The sequence below is a fragment of the Petaurus breviceps genome, unplaced genomic scaffold (genome assembly GCF_028583685.1).
Source record: "Petaurus breviceps papuanus isolate PSGF00001 unplaced genomic scaffold, PetGlider_PUasm1.0 446, whole genome shotgun sequence".
Taxonomy (NCBI): domain Eukaryota; kingdom Metazoa; phylum Chordata; class Mammalia; order Diprotodontia; family Petauridae; genus Petaurus; species Petaurus breviceps.
Window position 1 is genome coordinate 3,064,785 of NW_027186338.1, and position 19,898 is coordinate 3,084,682.

The 19,898-nt window shown below is 46.2% G+C and overlaps 1 protein-coding gene across 4 annotated transcripts in view; it reads left to right on the forward strand.

The window, feature by feature from the left end:
- The window catches only part of REEP1 (receptor accessory protein 1), a 146,069-nt gene that overhangs the window by 116,505 nt on the left and 9,666 nt on the right, over positions 1-19,898 (forward strand). For 2 of the 4 annotated variants that reach the window (XM_069101061.1, XM_069101063.1), the window contains 2 exons: positions 1,094-1,271; positions 10,591-10,626. In XM_069101061.1, coding sequence (XP_068957162.1) covers positions 1,094-1,271; positions 10,591-10,626 — 214 coding nt within the window. The remainder of the gene's footprint in view (positions 1-1,093; positions 1,272-10,590; positions 10,627-19,898) is intronic. The other 2 variants (XM_069101062.1, XM_069101064.1) reach the window with 1 other exon arrangement.

Consider the following 19,898-nt stretch of genomic DNA (forward strand, 5'->3'; position numbering starts at 1 on the left):
TTTTACCTTATTTTTCTTGAGGTTTGTGTGTGTGTGTGTGTGTGATGGAGGGTGGGGTGTTAGTCTATGTTTTCTTTTACAACAAGGCTATTATGGAAAAGTTTTGCATGATTATATGTGTATAACATATCAAATTGCTTGCCTTCTCAATGGGGGGGAGAAGGAGGAAGGGAGAGAATTTGGAACTCAAAGTTTAAAATAAAAATGTTTAAAATTGTCTTTACACATAACTGAGGGCAAATAAAGTACTGAATAAAACAAAAAAAATTTTTAAATAATATTTAATTTTTCCCTAGTTACGTGTAAAGGTAATTTTTACCATTCATTTAAAAAATGTTGTAAGTTCCAAGTTTTTTTCTCCCTTCACAACTCTGTGCCTATTTTACCTCTCCTTCCCTGGAGTCCCCTTAGAGCTCTGTATTTCCCCTGGTTCTTTTCCATTCTTGGAGGATTTGTTGTAATTAGAATTGTCCAATAATAAGTCACAGGCTGTCTCAGGAGTGCGAAAGTTCTCCTTCATTGGAGGTCTCCCAGCAAAGATGCGATGATCATTTGTTGGGAAGGGCATTGTGGGTATTCTTTTTCTGGTAAGAATCAGGACTAGATGATGCACTGTGCCCCCCGCCCCCAATGCTAAGGGTCTGAGATTTTGTGGAAAACAAAGAGAAACAAGCTACACAACTCCCCTCCACCTTCTCAATCCTTCCATCTGTGGGAGCCTCTCCTTTTTGTTTTTATTTTTACTTTTTTTGCTTTTTGGAGGGCAATTGGGGTTAAGTGACTTGCCCAAGGTCGCGGCTAGTTTTTGTGTTAAGTGTCCGAGGCCAGATTGGAACTCAGGTCCTCCTGACTCCAGGGCCAGTGCCCTATTCACTGCGCCACCTAGCCGCCCCTCTCCTTTTTATTTTAATTGTTAAAATTGGGGGGTTAGATTTTGAGTTTCGAGTTGTCTCTGCTTCAGCTAACTTCTCTTCCCGCTGGGAGGTCTCTGTCATCCCTCATCACCAGTAGCACTGAGGACCTGTAGCCCTTTCGAGGTAGGTTGCATTACTCAGACACCTGACTGTTCCCCTCTTCTTGCTTCTTTATTAAGGGACAAGGTGCCTTATCTGAGAGGCTTCGGAGCTTCAGCATGCAAGACCTCACGACCATCCGCGGTGATGGGGCCCCCGTTCCCTCCGGCGCCCCTCCCTCAGCAACTGTGCGGACCAGCAGCAAACACGGCCAGCCCAAGATGTCCAGAAGTGCGTCTGAAAGTGCCGGAAGTTCAGGTAGGTGGAACTCTTCCTCTCCTCTCCTGAAATGCATTCCTTCCGCTCATTGGGTGGAGATTAAAGTGGTAGCCGGGGACAGGGAGCTGTCCAAAGCCCAGAGCCTGACTCGGCTCCAGACAGTGGGCTAGCTGTCCAAATAAACCACATGACACGGACCCAGGATGAGGAGTTCACTCGGAAAGTGAGGAGGCAAGGACCATCATTAGAAGGGAAATCACTTCTGGAATTCCTCTGGAAATGCTGTGGCCTAGAGAGGACCGAGTCTTGGTCTGGGGTTGTCTTCTGACATAAAATAAAAGCAGATTGGATGATGTTGGGAGGTCAGAAGAGGAGAGATTGAGAAGTGAGGCTGGCCTCTGGCTGTGAGGGGGTTCTGTATCCTCCTCCCTCACTTTGGCATCCCAGATCCACCCCCTGGGCACCCACTCCAAGCACCTTGGGCTGGACACCCAGGGACTCGGTACCCTTGTTCACTGCCCATCTAGAGAGTCTTCTTCCCATTTCCCTCCATCCCAACTGAAATTCATCTACCCCCTATCACATCTTCTCTATACTGGAAATGTCAGCTCATCTGATAAACTGATTCCATCTGTTGGCAGAGAGCCCATACCCAGGTGATTAAGCAGGACCTTCTGGAGACAATGTGCCCACCTGAGTCTAAGCCATCTGTCTAAGTGTCCAAGTGTCTAAGACATTCATGGTGGGAATTTATGCAGTTTTCAACTCCAGTGAGGAAGAATATGCTGAGGGAGGGGTCCTAGTGTGCCCCCTCCCCCAAGGATCAGATCAGGCACTAGGATTAGGAGGAGTGAGGCACCACAAAGGGTTTCACTTGTGGGAGTCTCCTTTTCTTTGGAACACAACCCTTAAGTCTTTGAAATCTTCTCTGATCCTTCTACTCTGACAAAGTCCTCAGTAACTTAGCTCTCTCTCTCTCTCTCTCTCTCTCTCTCTCTCTCTTTCTCTTTCTCTCCCCTCTCCCTCCTTCTCTCTCTCTCTCTCTCCCTCCTCTCTCTCTCTCTCTCTCCTTCTCCCTCTCCCTCCCTCTCCTTCTCTCTCTGTCTCTCTCTCCCTCCCTCCCTCCCTCTCTCTCTGTAAGTATATATTCCTCTCTATACATATATATATATATTATATAAATAATCCTCACTCTTAGCGGTATATGTGTAAATACATACACACACACATATATAAACATTTCTTTTTTCGGTTTGGCTTTTGTTCTGAAAATGTGATTTCAGGGGCGGCTAGGTGGCGCAGTGAGTAAAGCCCTGGCCCTCAAAGTCAGGAGGACCTGAGTTCAGTTCTGGCCTCAGACACTTAACGCGTGCGCACGCACACACACACACAACCCTAGCCATGTAACTTTGGGCAAGTTACTTAACCCCAATTGCCCTCCAAAAGGCAAAAAAAAAAAATTGTGATTTTACCTACTGTGAAGGGACCTCCTTGTGCAGGGGTGAGGAACCTGTGGCTTTGAGGCCACATGTGGCCCTCTAGGTCCTCAAGTGCAGCCCTCTGACTGAATCCAAACCTCCCAGAATGAATCCCCTTAATAAAAGGATTTGTTCTGTAAAACATGGACTCAGCCAAAAGGCCGCACCCGAGGACCTAGAAGGTCACATGTGGCCTCAAGGCCCACCCCTGTTAGCGTGTAAACTCCTTCCACCCATGCAGACTGTCAATCAGCTGGCAAATTGCAGTTTTAGAGAGTTGCCAGGGGAATTAAGAGGTACAGTGACTTGGCCACAGTCGTGTTATCGGCAGGACTTGAACTCAGTTCCCTTAGACTCCAAGGCCAGCTCTCTATCTTCTGTGCAGTCTTTCAGGTCCATATTTACTATAGGGCATGTGTAGCCCCAAGTAGTAGCCTCTCCCTGAGGGCAAAGGAAGGGAATAAACATTTCTATAGGATCTACTGTGTGCTGGGCACTGTGCTAAGCACTTTAAAATATTAACTTGTAATTAATGCGATTGTCACAGCAACGCTGGGAGGTAGGCACAGTTATCATCTCCATTTTACAGATGATGAAACTGAGGCAGACAGAGGTTAAGTGACCTACCCAGGGTCACACGGCTAGGAAATATCTGAGGCTGGATTTGAATTCAGGTCTTCTTGACTCCAACCCCAGCATGCTAGCCATTGCATCACTGTCTGCCTGGAGACTGGGACACGGTTTACCTTCATGTCCCCAAACACACAGCCTTCCAATAGGCGCTTAATAAATGTCTCTTTTTGTTGCTGTTGGCAGATTACTGGCGCCCACACAGGAACAACAGCAGAAATAGCTAGCATTTCTATAGCATTTTAAGGATGCTAATGTCCCTTTTGACCCTCCCAACAACCATGTGGAGGAGTCTCAATTGCTGACACAGTGAATGGAGTGTTAGGCAGGGAGTCTGGAAGTTCTGAGTTCAAAACCTGCTCGCTATCCGACCCTGGACAAATCACCGAATCTCTTTGTGCCTCAGGAATAACAGCAACACCTGCTCCCTAGGTTTGTTGTAACATTGTTGGAACATGTAATTGTAACATGTTGTAACATTGTTGTAATATAACCCAAAAGCATTACAAAAATGCTAGCTATCATTATTACATACTACTGCCCCCCTTTACGGGTGGGGAAACTGAGGCCTGGAGCAGTTAAGGGACTTGCCCAAGGTCACACAGCCAGGAATGGTCTGAAGCAGGATGTCCCTGCTGCTGGACTCAGTGTTCTATCCATCAGGCTACCCAGCTGCCTCTTGAGAGTTCAGCCTCTTCCTCGTCCAGACCCTGGAGGACTCTCTCATCCAGCTTCCTGAGAAGTCTGATTTATCTTTCACTTGTTGTGTGACCCTAGGCAAGTCATTTAAACTCTCCAGGACTCAGTTTCCTTATCTGTAAAATGTAAGTGGGTTCATAAGATCACAGGATTGTAGACTTTAAAGTGGGACAGACCTTAGAGTTCAACCCCCTCACTGTTTATTGTTAAGTGACTTGCCCAAAATCATATGGCCAATATTTGATGTGGGATTAGAACCCAGGTCCTTTAAGTCAGTTGAGATTAACCCCAAAGCCCCTCCCAGCTCTAACATTTTGTCTTCGTTACCCCCAGCACCTACCATACTACTCAGTACATAGTAAAAATACCTTAACAGATGTTTGTTGATTAATGGATGGGTGTGTTATTCCAGATAGTAATAATAGCTAATATTTATAAAGAATTTACTATGTCCTGGGCTCCATGCTAAGTGCTTTACAATTTATTATCTCATTTGTTATTCTCACAACAACCCTGGGAGGTAGGCGCTATTATTATCCCCATTTACAGATGAGGAAACTGAGGCAAATCAGGGTTAAGTGACTTGTCCAGAGTCACGCAGCTAGGAAGTATCTGAGGCTGGATTTGAACTCAGGCCTTTCTGATTCTAGGCCTGGCTCTCTCTCTACTGCATCACTAGCCAAAGATGATCAAAATAATTAATCACTTCTAGGCAGACAGAGACCTTCTCAATCCCCCACTAATGCTTACAAAATAATAAATAATAGTTATCATTTCTAGAGTGCTTCAAAGTTTTCAAAGTTCTTTACAAATATTATCTCATTTAGTCCTGGCACAGCAAGTCTGTATGGAAGGTGCTATTATTACCCTCATTTTACAGAAGAGGAAACCAAGGCATTTGGCATTTAGATGAGTTGCCCAGAGGTCACTCCGATAGCAAGCATCTTATGTGGGATTCGAACCCAGAGCATACTATGTATGTCCTGTTCTTTACTGGCCTCACTATGCCAAGAAACTTCCCAGAGGCATGGAGGAGAGATGCCTTTGGAGCTCTGCTGAGCAGTCTGGCATCCTGGGAATTTTCTCAGCTCGGCTGGTGGCAACTGTCCCACTTTCTCGGGGTGGGGGACCATACAAGGACAGAATTGCTTGTAGTGGCAGCAGCCCAAAGTAAAGCATCTCTGAACTGTCAGGCAGTGTCCACAGGCTGGGGCTGGGAGCAGGCACTCAGGCTTCACCAGGGAGGAAATCTGAGGGGTTGGGATGAGACCCTGAGGGCTCTTGCACTGGGCTGCCCCTGAGCAGGGGCCACAGAGACGGTCAGAGAATTGGAGTCCTCATAGGTCTTGGGCTACAGCCCATCTGATCCAACCCCTTCAGGAAAACTTTGGCCCATGAGGGTTAAGGGACATGTCCCAGGTCATTCAAAAGGCTCTTCCACATCAGCATAATGCCCCCTTATAAAGTGTGTGTGTGGGGGAAGGGGGGTTGGCTGATTCCAGATGTTGCTAGGTGACACACTGGATGGTCCTGGAGTCAGGAAGACCTGAGTTCAAATCCAGCCTCAGACACTTACAAGCTGTGTGACCTTAGGCAAGTCACTTAATCTTTGTCTACCTCATCTTCTTCATCTCTGAAATGGGTGCAATAATAGCACCTACCTCCCCAGGGTTATTGTGAGAATAAAACCAGATAATATTTGTAACTCACTTGGTAAACCTTTATTATTATTGTAGTGGTAGTGGTTGTGGTAGTAGTAATTGCAGCAGTAGTAATAGTAGTAGTAGCAATAGTAGCACTAGCAGTAGTGATCTCATGACTTTTAGTTCCTTCTAAGTTGTAAGACCTCCTTCCAGAGCCTCCAAAAAGCAGCCCAACAAAAGAGACCTGGTTTTTCACCATGCCATCAATGCCAAGCCTGTTCCCCCTCCTCCAACATTCCTTACACATACCAAACAGGCAATAACATTATTTGGCAGGAAAGCTAGGGAAGGTTGGGTCAGCCCTGTGCAAAATTGCTTTTTTCCCCATTTTATTTTATTTTTAATTTAACAAGTATATATTACTAGCTGTGGGGCCCTGGGCAAGTCACTTAACTCTGTTTGCCTCAGTTTCCTCATCTGTAAAATAAGCTGGAGAAGGAAATGGCAAACCACTCCAGTATTTTTGTCAGGAAAACTCGAGATAGGGTCATGGAGTCGGACACACACTACTGAAATGACTCAATGACAACAACAAATTGTCTCTCCTTCCTCTCTTCTCCAAGGCAAATTTTAAAAGAAATAAAGACAAATAAAACCCTTTGCAACAAATATGTGTGGTCAAGTAAATCAGTTCCCCACACTGGCCATGTCCAAAAATGTGTGTCTTGCCCCCACCCTGAGTCCACTGTCTCTCTGTTAGGAATTTGGCAACAGGCTTCATCATCCATCCTCTGGCACCATGGTTAGTCATTGCACTGGGCAGAGTCAAGACCTTCAAAGCTGTTTGTCTTCCCACTTTTGTTATGATTCTGTTCTGTTCTGGTTTTCTTGGTTCTCCTTACTTCACTCTGCATTGGTTCATACAAGTCTTCCCAGGTTTCTCTGAATCCATCACCTTCATAATTTCTTATGGCACAATAACATAATTTGTTCAGTCATTCTCCAATCAATAGTCATTACCTTCACCACCAGTTTTTGCCACTAAAAGAAGAACTGCTATAAATATTTTCATACACATGGGTCCTCTTGCTCTTTGATTTCTTGGGGGTATAGATCTGTTAGTGGTATTGGGGATGAAGACTGGAGTGAGTTTTCTTTATCAAGGGGATTGGAAAGGATCGGGAAGACCAGGGCTTATGAGTGATTTAAAGAGCCCTGGTCTCCCCAGACCCTCCCCTTTTTTCTATCTGCAAATGAAGTCCAAGGTTAGCTTTGGGGAAAGGAAAGGGCTGGCAAAGTGGAGGAAGGGCTCTGCTTTGGGAAGAGGTAAGCAAGAATTCTCTTCCTGGCAGAAAAGCTATTATAGAGTTAAAACAAAATCCTAGAAGGGGGCAGAAAGCATGGGAAGTCTTTGCTTTCCAGATGCCTCTGCTCTCCTGATCTTCAAGGCCCAGCTCCAAGAAACCTTCCCTGATCCCCTCAACTAGAAGTGATGTCTCCTTCCTCTGAGCTCCCCAAAATGTGGACCAACTGATCCAAGTTCAGAAAGGACCACAGAGGTCATCTAGTCCAATCCCCTCATTTTACAGGGAAGGAAACTGAGGCCCAGGGATCGGACAGCACATAGTGAATTTCAACACTGGAATCTGCACCAGGTCCTTTGATTTCCAATTCAGCTCTCTTTCCACGGCCCCGGACTCCTTCTTTGTTCTGAGGGTGGGGTAGATGGGAAGGAAGGGGATGCTAGGAGGCAAGGCGATGAGACTAGCTGGGCAAAGGAGAGCTAAGTCAGTTCCAGAACCCTGGCATTGTCAGGCAGCGTCTTGGAGTGAGGGGAAGAGGGAGTGTGAGGATGGGCCTCAGGTGGTTTTTAGACATACATGGTATTGAGCGACCCAGCAGCCCTGCTCCTGACTCATCCTTCCAGCTGAGAGAGAAGAGCAAGTCAGAGACGCAGACACAGCAGCTTGTAACTGAAGAGCCCTGTTCCCCTCCGCTCTCAGAGCAGCCTCTGCCTTCTGGAAACTCTCTTGGGCTTTGGATTTTCGGTCTTTCTCTCCCGTGTCTTCCTGCTCCTGCTGCTTCCACTCAAGGGAGGAGTTCTAGGACAGTGCTTGCCAGGTTCTGCTGATGGCTCATTACAAGTGATTCATGATGGGGGCAGCTGGGTAGCACAGTGGATAGCGCACCGACCCTGGAGTCAGGAGGATCTGAGTTCAAATCCAGCCTTAGACCATCAGTCTCCTCTACCATAAAATGGGGATAATTAGAACACCTACTTTCAGGGTTGTTGTAAGGATGATATGGGATGCCATGACTCTGTGATCTAGCATGATTCCTGTCATTCATTATCATGAGCACCGGTGGCAGGCTCCCTTAGGACACCCCCATTTCCCAGGGGCCTCTCCAGGCTGCAGAGCTGAGTTCTCCCATTTGGGGCTCAGCCCTGGGTCGTCTTTACCATAGCTGATGTTTTCCTGGAGGTGGCTTCTGTTTAAAGGCTGTGTGACTCTGAGCCTGGCCCCTGAGTCAGCCTGTTGCTACATCCTGCCCTTTCCCACCACAGTCCCTAGCCACCTCCAAGAAAACGTCAGCTATGGTAAAGATGACCCAGGGCACTGTCTTAGGAACTCCCGGGCCTGGAGTGGTTATTATTAGCAAGCCTTTCCTTCCACTGAGTCTAAATCTGACCCTGTCCCTTCCCCTCATTCTGTCCTCAGGAAGTAAGCAAAGCAAACTTAATTACCCTTCCATTTGATAGTTCTGGGGTAGGGGAGAAGATGTTGTCATGAGACCAGAGACTTGGAGGTGGATAAGACCTACCTAGTACAACCAACCCATTCTGTAGATGAGCAAACTAAGCCCTAGAAAGGTCTTGCCTCCAGTCCTCCAGGTACTTAGTGACTGTGGTGGTTAGATTAGAGCCCAGATCCTCTGATTTGGAGCCTACTGAACCATCCTGCTGCTGTGTCTTCCCTTAGTTAAAGGTTTTAGGGCTTAGGTCATCCCCCAACTGGCCCAGGCTGGAGACTCTTTAGGAAAAAGTCTGACCAAAACCATGTAGGTGAACATGGGATTCAAGGTTGGGGTTGGGGTTTTCTTGGAAGTGGGGTCATCTTCTGGGGCAGCCCTATTGTATTTCTCCTCAAAGGAATATAAATATAATGGAAGATGGTTGTGCCTCTGCCCCTTGGAAGCTTACAATCCTTTTGGGGTGATGGGGCTTACACTTTGGGATCAAGGAGGAAGACAAAATGGCATCCAGTTATGTGTCCATTTGTGTGTAGTGATGAGTGTTATGGGAGTTCCGAGGAGGGCGAGGGCAGCAAGGGCTCATGGGCTTGGAAGGCTCCACGGGAGAGGTGGGATGTGCACTGGGCCTTGAAGAATGCATGGGATGTCAGTTACCTATGACTGGTGATTCCCATGGGTACAAATTTCCTGGGGGTGAGGGGGCACAGAGTGTAGCAGCAAAAACCCTAGAATTAAGAGACAGAGACTCAAGGTTCAAATCAAGCCAACTCAGTTCTCTGGGTCTCTATTCATCAGTAGAAGAGGGGGGAGCCCATTCTAGGCTTAGCAAGAGAATAATAAGAGCCAGCATTTATATAGTGTTTTACAGTTTTCAAAGCACTTTACAAATGTTATTTAATCCTCCCAACTACCCTGGGAGGTAGGTGCTATTATCTCCATTTTTCAGTTGAAGAAACTGAGAAACTGAGAGGGTACATGACTTGCCCAGGGTCACACAGCTACTGAGTGTTTACATCTGGATTTGAACTCAGGGCTTCCTGACTCTAAATCCAATGCTCTATCCCATGTATAACCTAGCTGCCTGCAAAGAAATGTGTGTGTGTGAGGAGGGGAGGGGGGAACACCAGAGGACTTGGGGTCCCAAAGGGTTTCATTTCAACTATTCCCACCTTCACCTGTAGAATCTCTTTCATATGAAGCCCTTCAAATACCTGAAGATAGAATCATGATTGCCCCTTCCTGCCATCCATCCACCCAGAGTTTTCTCTCCAGAGCTCTGGGCTGTTACCACCCCTGCCCCGGTTCTTTTACCTGCTCCTCCTATGGCTTGAAGGCCCCTTGGCATCCTGGCTGCCCTCCTCTGGACCTTCTGCCACTTACCTCCCAAAACTTTCCAGGTTCCTTTGGGCAAATGTCTGTCTTCAGAGATTTATAGGCTCATAGACCTCTGAGAGCCCGAGAGACCTTCTCAGTCAACCCTCTCATTTTCTAGGAAGGAGGACAGGGTCCCAGAGACTGCTTTGGAGGTATTAGATGGTAGTGTTTCTTTCTTTTTTTTTTTTTTTAAAGCAATCGGGGTTAAGTAACTTGCTCAAGGTTACACGGCCAGTTATTTCTGGGTGTGGTGCTGAGTATCTGAGCCCGGATTTGATCCAGGTCATCCCGACACTGGAGGCTGTGCTCTTACTTGCTGAGCCACCTGGCCGCCCCTAAGCAATTGGGGTTAAGTAACTTGCTCAAGGTTACACGGCCAGGTGTTTCTGGGTGGGTGCTAAATGTCTGAGCCTGGGATTCGATCTCCAGGTCTTCTCAACACTGGAGCCGGTGCTCTTACTCGCTGTGCTACCTGGCCGCCCCTGATGGTAGTGTTTCTATAACTCATATTTCTGTACCACTTTGGGTGGAATTTCAAGGAGGATACACCATTTGGCACTGTGCCCTTGTGTCTCTCTCATGCCCCCATTCTACGGGGGAAACTGAGGTCCCCCCCCCCAAAGATTAAATGACTCACCAGATCCCTCATGAAGAGTAGGAGGATTCAAACCCAGGTCTTTTGGCCCCAAATCGTCCCCTTTTGCCCCTCTGTCTGGGTCTCGTGCCCTCCTCTCCCCCCAGAGCTTCACTGACGGCCAACTTGTTCTGTCTCCTCGGCAGTGTGTACTTGCTGCTCCTCATGCAGGACCCGGAAAGGTGAGTGGGAGGGACCCGGGGTCCCATCCTCTCTGCTGTGTGGTGGCCTGATGGCTGTGACGTTTCTAACCCGGAATTTTGGACCCCTTTCAGCTGTGTGGTTCTTGTGTTATGCTTTGTGGGAGGAAGAGGAATCCTGGTTCTTCCATAGCTCCCCATCTCTAGCCCTTTGAGTCTTGGAAAAGGGGGCAGAGGTAGTCTTACAGGGAGGGAGCTGCCTGTGTGTCTAAAACGCCCTGAGGTGGGCACGGGTACTCTGGTAAGTCTTGCGGGGCTGTGGCTGGAGGAAGCAGGAGGCTTGGGGCTCTCCAAGCCCTACTGACGCCACCAGAGCCGCGTGGGCATTGGGAGTCTGTGGGGCTAGAGCCCCAATTTGTGAGCAAAGCCTCCATTCTGAATGGGGTTGGAGAACCCCAAAACCAAGTGTCCTTCTGCTTCTGGGACGCCCAGTGTGAGTTGTGACCACCTATCAGCAGCGAAGCATCCCAGCAGATGCAGCCCACACCCCAGGGTTCTCCTCTCCATCCCGCCCCCTGCCACGGCCCAGACGCTCGCCGTGCGGCCCTAACCCTTTGGAGCAGTGATTTGCCGTGCTAACGAGCAGCCGCCTGGCTTCCTGTTCTCTCTCCTCCCCCACACCCCTCTTCTCCCCTCCCTCTCCCAGCCTTGTACCACAGCTGGACTCACTGGCATCCTTCAGCTGCTTGAGATGGCTTTGACCGCATGAGAACAGATGGAGGAAAGGGTGAGGCTGGTGACGTTGCCAGCCTGAGCAGTGAAGGCTGCAGACGCGTAATTCTGGGGCGTGGGCTTCCCAAGGAGAGAGAGACCTCCCAACTTTCCCGTCGGTTGCTCCTCTCCCACCCCCTCCCTCTTGTCCCCTGCTTTCCCCTCTCTCTCCTTCCCCACCTACCCCCTCCCCACTCCTCTCCTTAGTGGTTTAAGAATCTGTGGCATTCTGCCTGTGGACAAGAAACCGTGGGGCCTGGATCTTTCAGGTTACTGGGAAGAATTGCTTTCTCCATTGATAGACTTTTTGATAGATTTGTATGAGTGTACCAAGCTGTACGTTTTCAGGAAAATCCTCATGCTTTCTGATCCTCAATAAAATCCTTTCTCCTTAAAAAACAAACGAACAAAGACAGCCTGTGGCTATGTTTAAGAGGTGTGCCGCAAGTTTGCATTCCAGGAGAGTCTGGACCTATAGTTTATTCCATGCAAGGAACTCCCCACTTGGAAACTCTCCACCCATGCAGATCTGTAACCCATCAGTGACTTATAACCTTAGAGAATTTCCTAGGATCGATGAAAGGATAAGTGATTTTCATTCAAGAAGCATTTATTTTTAATATTTAATAATATGTACATTTATTTTACGTTTCATTTTTAAATATATGCCTTTTCCCCTACCCAGAGAATTATCCCTTATAACAAAGAAAAAAAGAAAGGGGGAGGGAGAGAAAACAGTTCATTGAAATTAACCAGGAGAGAGAAAGAAAGAAAGAAAGAAAGAAAGAAAGAAAGAAAGAAAGAAAGAAAGAAAGAAAGAAAGAAAGAAAGAAAGAAAGAAAGAAAGAAAAAGAAAGAGAGAAAGAAAGAGAGAAAGAAAGAAAAGAAATTAACCAGCACATTAACTAAGTCTGATATTGGATGCAGTATTCCACACCTGTGGTCCCCCACCTCTGCAAAGAAGGGAAAGGATTGCCTTTTTATATCTCTTTGCCTAAACAACTAGGTGGCACCACACGTAGAGTGTTGGACTTGGAGTCAGGAAGAACTGAGTTCAAATCCAGCCCCAGATGCTTATTAGCTGTGGGTCCTTGGACAAGTCATTGAGCCTTTGTCTGCCTCAGTTTCCTTGACTACGAAATGGAGATGATAATAGTACCTGTCTCCCAGGGTCATTGTGAGAATCAAATGAGGTATTTGTAAAGTTCTTTGCAAACTTAAAAGTGCTATGTAAATGCTGGCCCCTGTCATCGCTGTCATCCTCGAGCTTGGTGATTATAATCACACAGTATTCAGTTATTTTTTATTTGTTCTTTCTGCTTACAATGTTGTAGTTGCTGTGTATCTTGCTTCCCTAGTCTCTTCCCTCTGCCTCAGTTTCCCTCTTCCCAGCTTTTCTGAATTCATTGTATTCATTATACCTTTTATGGTACAGTGATATTCCATTACATTCTCCTGAAATTTGTTTACAGGATTGCTCCAATGGGCTGTTTTTCCATTTGCTACCACAAAAAGTGCTGCTATGACTATATTTGGTTCAACAAGCATTTATTGTTCTGTTGAGGTTTTGTTTTTTCAGTCGTGTCCTACTCTTTGTGACCCCATGGGGGATTTTCTTGGCAAAGATGCTGGAGTGGTTTGCCATTTCCTTCTCCAGTTCATTTTATAGATGAGGAAACTGAGGCAGACAGGGTGAAGTGACTTGCCCAGGATCACACAGCTAGTAAGTATCTGAGGCCAGATTTGAACTCAGGTCTTCCTGACTCGAGGCTGGTGCTCTATTCACTGCACCACCTCACTACTCCAGGGTGTAACGGGTTGCCTGGAGAAGCGGGGGGTTCCCCCTCCTTAAAGGTCTTCAAAAAGAGATTCGAAAACCACTTGTCCAATATACATTTTGTATATGGGTTGGTCTAGATTGCCACTGAGGTCACTTCCAGGTTTCAAGTTTTGTGACTCTCCTTGGTGTATCTGTTAAAATCTTAGGCTCCTAGAGCTGGTAGCAAAGAGGGGTTGGGAGGATCCTTAGATGTCCACTGGTCTGTTTCTTTGCCTCCAGGCAGGTCAGGAGTTAAAACATTTGCCCAAGAAGACCAGTCATTTTTTTTAAAGCTTCTCTTCTCTTCCCCTCAAGCTTTTTCTCTTCCCTTTCTAGGTCATTTCTGCCTTCCGGCTCTGACTTTAAGTTTTTCTGGTCCCTACCCTGAATATATATTACAAGTAATGTCCTAGGTCTTAGAGTGGTTGGGATGCCAGGAGAGCTGGCAGCCAGTAGAATTAGCAGTTGTTTGCAACAAGCAGGGCTGGCTCAAGCAGAAGAGGACATCATCCTGGTGTCCTCCTGCCCCCACTAAAAGGGACTGCCTCTCTCAACAGGGAAGCCAGGATGGTTTGATTAGAACAACATCGTGGATAGGGTTTGGAGCCTGGGCTCCTGGAGTGAACTTTGGTTTCCCATCTTAGCTGATTCACCTTCTTTCCTCTTTCCCTTCCCCTGCCCCTTCTCCTTTCCCCCTTCCCTCTTCCCTTTTTCCTCCTCTCTCATCCCCTGGAACTGAATGAAGCTTTGATGTTCTCTTGGTTTGGAAATTCGGTCTGTATCCTGATGCATGTAGAAATTCCTAAACTCTAGGAGGGTGAGGGGAATAGAGGATGGCTAGAACTGATGATCAAAAATGGGGAGAATGTGGGAATGGAGTTATAGAGGTGGAGAGGTGGATGATGAGATGCTTGAGGGAAATATATTTGCTTAGAGCAATGGTGTCAGACTCATAGAAACTTCAGCCACTAAGCTGTGCTTAAGGATCCCTACTGGCTGTAAATCAACTTAGAAAAACACAAATTAGCATTATCTACATTATACTGTATTTTTATTTATTTTGTTAAACATTTCCCAGTTACATTTCTGAAATACTATTTTATTTTCCCCCAGTTACATATAAAAACAATTTTTTAACATTCTTTGTTGCTTTTTAAAGTTTTGAGTTCCAAATTCCATCCTTCTCTCCCTCTCCTCCCTCCTTCCTGAGACCATAAGAAATCTGATATAGGTTATACATGTGCAGTCATGTAAAATATTTCCATATTGGTCATTTTGTGAAAGAAAAAAAAGGAAAAAGAGAAAGAAAGAAAAGAAGGAAGGAAGGAAGGAAGGAAAGATGAAGGAGGAAAAGGAAGGAAAGAAAGAAGGAAGGAAGGAAGGAAGGAAGGAAGGAAGGAAGGAAGGAAGGAAGGAAGGAAGGAAGGAAGGGAAGAAGGAAGGGAAGAAAGAAGAGAAAGTAAGTGAAATAGTATGATTTGGTCTGTCTCCAGATGCTATCAATTCTTTCTCTCTCTACATTTTCATTGGATTCTGGTCACACTGAGGAGTGTTGTCTGGGTCTGCTCAAAGGCGACATGTTGGACATATCCAACATAAAGCCTTGAGGACCGCCAAGGTGATGGACATGGGAATAGATGGGTGATAAAGAGGAGCTTTGGGCCACAGAGTAACTCCACACATGTACTATGGGTCGTTGGCATCGGAGACTGTCGTAGCCAATGCAGGACTGAGTAAAACCAGGTTGTTTTTGTGATTGACTATTGATCCCAGATCAAGTTCTGGCTGGGAGCCTTAGAGGGGAAACACTGTGGGAGGGGGCCCTATAAGAAGAAGAAGGTCTGGATTCAACATAGCATTTTAAAGTTTACAAAGCACTTTACATCCCATATAGTATCTCATTTGAGCCTGTGAAGTAAGTGCTATTATCATCCCCCTTTTACAGATAAGGAAGCTGAAGCTACCAGAGATTTAAGGGACTTGCGTAGAATTAGACAATTAATAAATGTCTGGGCAGGATTTGAGCTCGTATCTCTCCAGCACTCTATCCACTTCAGCCTCCTAGCTGCCTTATTATGGATAGTGCCTCTTGGTTAAAGTCTGCCCCCTGCTGGAGAGATTGAGAGGGGCTCTTGTATTGGTAGGCAAACTATGCAAATGAGCCTCAGGGGGCAGGCGAAAGAGCAATGCATTTGAAGTCATAAGATTTGTGTTCAAATCTCATCTTTGCTATTTCCTTCCTTTGTTGTTGTTATTGTTTTGTTTTGTTTTTTACCTTGGACAAGTGGTTTAACCTCTCTTGGCTTCAGTTTTCTTACCTGTAAAATGAGGGGATTCAATGAGATGACTTCTAGGGTCCCCTCTTTGGCCTCAGTTTCCTCACCTTTGCCTATTTAAAGGCTTAGCTTCCTTCAAGGCTCAGCTCAAGTGCCCCTTCTCATGGGAAGCCTTTCCTGGTCTCCCTGCTTGCTTTGGTGCTCTCTTCCTGCTCAAACTATCTTGCATTTACTTAATTTATAAATGTAATATCTCCTGTAGAATGTAAGCCTTGGGAGGGCAGGGACTGACTTTTGGTTTTTTGACATCTAATCCCCAGTGGCTAGCACAATAAATGTCTCACATATAGTTGGCACTTAATAAACGGTTTAATTAAATTCAAATGACCCCTGAGATCAGTTTGAAGGACTTTATAAAGAAAAAGGCCCTCCACAACCCGGCTCCTTCCCATCTTTTCAGTCTTCTTCTACCTTACTTCCCACTTAGGACTCTAGGTTCCAATGACTTTGGCCTCCTTACTGCTCTTCAAAAACAGCACTCCTGACTCTGGGTGTTTCCCTTGGCTGTCCCCACATCAGGAAAGCACTCTCCTTACTTCTACCTCCTGGCTTTCTTGCTTCCCCCAAGGATCAGTCCAAACCTACTTTATTCATGAGACCTTCTTGGTCCATCTCACTGCTAGAGTCTTCCTTCTGAGAAGACCTCCCATTCACTCTGTATGTATCTTGTTTGGTATAGTTCTTTGTTTCTTGTTTCCTCCATTAGATTGTATGTTCCTCCAGGGCAGGGACTGTTTTTGCCCTTTCTTTGTCTCCCTAGTGATTAGCACAGTGCCTTATATACAGTAAGTACTTAATAAATGCTTGTTGAAGATGGTAAGTATTTAATAATTGCTTGTTGAAGATGGTAATGATGCACAATCCCTCTTAGCTCTGAATGCTTTGATGCTCTGTGAGCTCTGATGGCCCTTTTAACTCTAACATTTGGTGATTCTGATTCTCTTATTTCAAAAGGTCATAGTAACAGTACCGACCTGTGAACTGGCATAGCCAGTGGGGACCTTGGCACACTGTCTTAGAGAGAGTTACAAAAAGTTATCTCTTAAAGAAATGATCTCTTTTAATGATACAGACATCCTATGTACACTAACTGTAGGGAAACCCTAAAGTTTACACCGTTGGTAACAAGCAATAAATTGTAATGACATGTAATAACTAATTCATTTGCCCATTTCCCAGATGAGTCAGAGAGTCAACAGGTAATTAAGCACTTACTATGTTCCAGGCACTGTGCACTGGGGATACAAAGAAGGCAGAGCCATGATCCTTACCCTCAAGAACAGTACATTCTAATGGGGGAGACAACTGGGTACATACAAGAACTATACAGAGGGGTGTCTAGGTGGTGCTGTGAATGGAGCACTGGCCCTGGAGTCAAGAGGGCCTGAGTTCAAATGTGACCTCAGACACTTAACACAAAACTAGCCGTGTGACCTTGGGCAAGTCACTTAACCCCAATTGCCCTACCTTCCCCCCTCCAAAAAAAAGCAAAAACAACAACAAAACAAAAACACAAGAACTATACAGAGCAGGTGAAAAGTCACCTCAGAGGGAAGGCACTAGGACCTGGGGTGGAGGGAACCAGGAAAGGCTTCTTGAAGTACATAGGACCTGAACTGAATCTTAGAGAATGCCAGAGAAACCAGAAGGCAGAACTGAGGAGACAAAGCGTTCCAGGCATAGGGCACAGCCATTGTAAAAGGCTTAGAGATGGGAGATGAGGCATAGTGTTTGAGGTGCAATAAGGGATTAAAAGAACAATTTACTGTGAACTAATACATGAACATCTCCTTCACCCTGCCTCTCTTGATGCCCTATCTCCTGCTTATGCCTTTCATCTTTCTCTCTGCCTTGATTTCCCTGTCTGCCTCAGCATCTCACTATGTATGTAACCCTGTGTCTTCCTTTCATTTTCCTTTTTCTCCTGACAAGTCCTCCCTCCACCCCACACACTATTTAGAACTGAAATATATGTTATTCCTTTACGTATTTGTTAAATATAACTTCATTTTCCTTCTCGTCGGTTGATAAAGCAGGCAATTGGAACACATGTCTGCATCTAAAATTAGATCAATCGACCCTTCTCCTCAAAAGGGTTGGTTTCTTTTTATTTATATGGATTTTACTTGGATAATTTTTTCCGCTTGAGTCACAGCCCCGCAATAGGAAGGGAGAAGCTCCTGATGTTAAAGTGTATACATGTGTGTGATTTATTCTAACTGTGTTCTTTTCTTTTCTCTATGTAAATGTTATGGGACTTTGATGTAAGTGCTCTGGATTTGCACGAGGTTCCTTTGACTCACTTAGCATTGTGTGTGGGGGTTGGTTTTTTACTAACTAGTCTTGGATGGAATTGTGTTTGCTGACTTGGGGATGTTGGGGGGGGGGGGGGGGGCAGGGCGGGGGGGTAAAGGGGGGGGGAGGGGGGAGGCCAAGGTGAGCAAGCTGCTTGCTTCCCTGGGAGTTACTGCGTCTGAAGAGGGAAGGTGGGCTTGGGGCCTTTTGCTTGTCTGGCTGTCGTGTTTGCTAACAAGGGTAAAATTTTCCTGAGCTCACAGTAACAGAAGGTATAAAACAGATACACTTGAGTATAGACAGCCAAATTTTAGGTTGCTTGGGGTGGGAGGGGGCGACCCCTCTAGACTCTGATGGCACTGTCACTAATCCAGGGCTTGGGTCTCTAGATTATATCTTATAATAGTATCATGTACACACTTGATTTGTAGGCTGGGGACCTGAGTTCAAGTCCGGGGTTGGCCACTTACTAACTGTGTGACTTTGGGCAAGTTCTATCGTCTCTTTAGGCCTCAATTTCCTCATCTGTGAAAGGAAACAGTTGAACTAAGTTACTGCTCCTTCTCCTTCTCCTCCTTCTCTCTCTCTCTTCTCTCTCTCTCTCTCTCTCTCTCTCTCTCTCTCTCTCTCTCTCTCTCTCTCTCTCTCTCTCTCTCCCTCTCTCTCTCTTTCTCTCTCCCCCTATCCATTTTCCATCTTCCCTCTCTCCTTTCCTCCCTTTATTTCTTTCTCTTCCTCCTTTTCTCTCTCCCTTTCTCTCTTGTTGTCTTTCTATCTCCCCTCTTCCTCCTTCCTCTATGCCTTTGTCCCTGTTTCTCTCTGTCTCTCTTCTCTCTCCATCTTTCTATCTCTCCCTCTTTCTCTCCCTGACTACCTCCTTTCTCTCTCCTCTTCTTCTTCTGTCCCTCCCTCTTTCTCTCTCTCCATCATTCCATCTTCTCCCCTCTCTTCCTCCTCCTCTTCTCTTTCCCTCCCTCCTTCTCTCCCCTTCTCTCTCTGTCTCTCTCTTTCTCTGTATCTCTGTCTCTCCATCTCTCTGTCTCTGTCTCCTCTGTGTCTCTCTATCTCTCTGTCTGTCTCTCTGTCTCTGTCTCTTTCTCTCTGTCCCTCCTTCCCTCCCTCCTTCCCTAGTAAAGTGACTTGACAAAGTCACACCTCTAGTAAGTTGACTGTAAACCAATGTTTCTCCACCCAAATCATCCAGGACAAGTGAAAAATATCAAAATTAGAGAAAGCGAGCAGCCAAAGGTGAGTGCGGAGTGGCCAGGACGAGCTGCTGGGTGACACCAGTGGGTCTAGGCCCCCCGGGCACTCCCCAGCTGCCACGATCCTCCGGTCCATCCCCAGGGGGACTTGGCTGGCGCTATCGTGTTCTCATGCTGCCACCTGTTGGCTTCGCTTGGGAGAGCAACAGAAAGCAGCACACAGCCAATGGAGAATCTTACTGGGACCTTCTCTTAGTCAATGCTGGCTAGTGTTGCTACAGTGTAGCAACATCTCTCGCAACAAAGAGGATGTGAGTCCTAACACCACGCCACACTCCAGCGGTGGAGACTTTGTCACACAAGAGAGAGAGAGAGAGATAACATATAGGATGTAGGGGAATTTACTCCACATTACTGGTGGTCAGAAAAATGAGGATTGCTACCAAGATATCATTCACAGGACCACAGATTTAGAGATGAAAGGGTCCTAGAAGTGGGGCCGATCTAACCTCCCCATTTGGCAGATGAGGAAACGGAGGCACATAGAGGTTAAATGATGAGCCAAAGTCGCGCAGGGTGTAAGTGGTAGAAGGACTTTGAACTTGGGTTACGATTACAAATGTAGCCCCCTTTCCACTGAATAACGTCCGTGATGACAGAAAACAAAATGTATATTTCAGGAGTTAGTATCCTAAACATTTCATTTAAATAACATCAGCAGATAAAACATCATCTCGGTGCCCCTCTGCTTCTGAGGAGCCCAATGCACATGCTGGCAGCTCATATGACATAAATTATTGTTCAGTCATGTCTGACTCTCTGTGAACCCATTTAGGGTTTCTTGGCAAAGATACTAGAATATTTTGCCATTTCCTTCTCCCAATCATT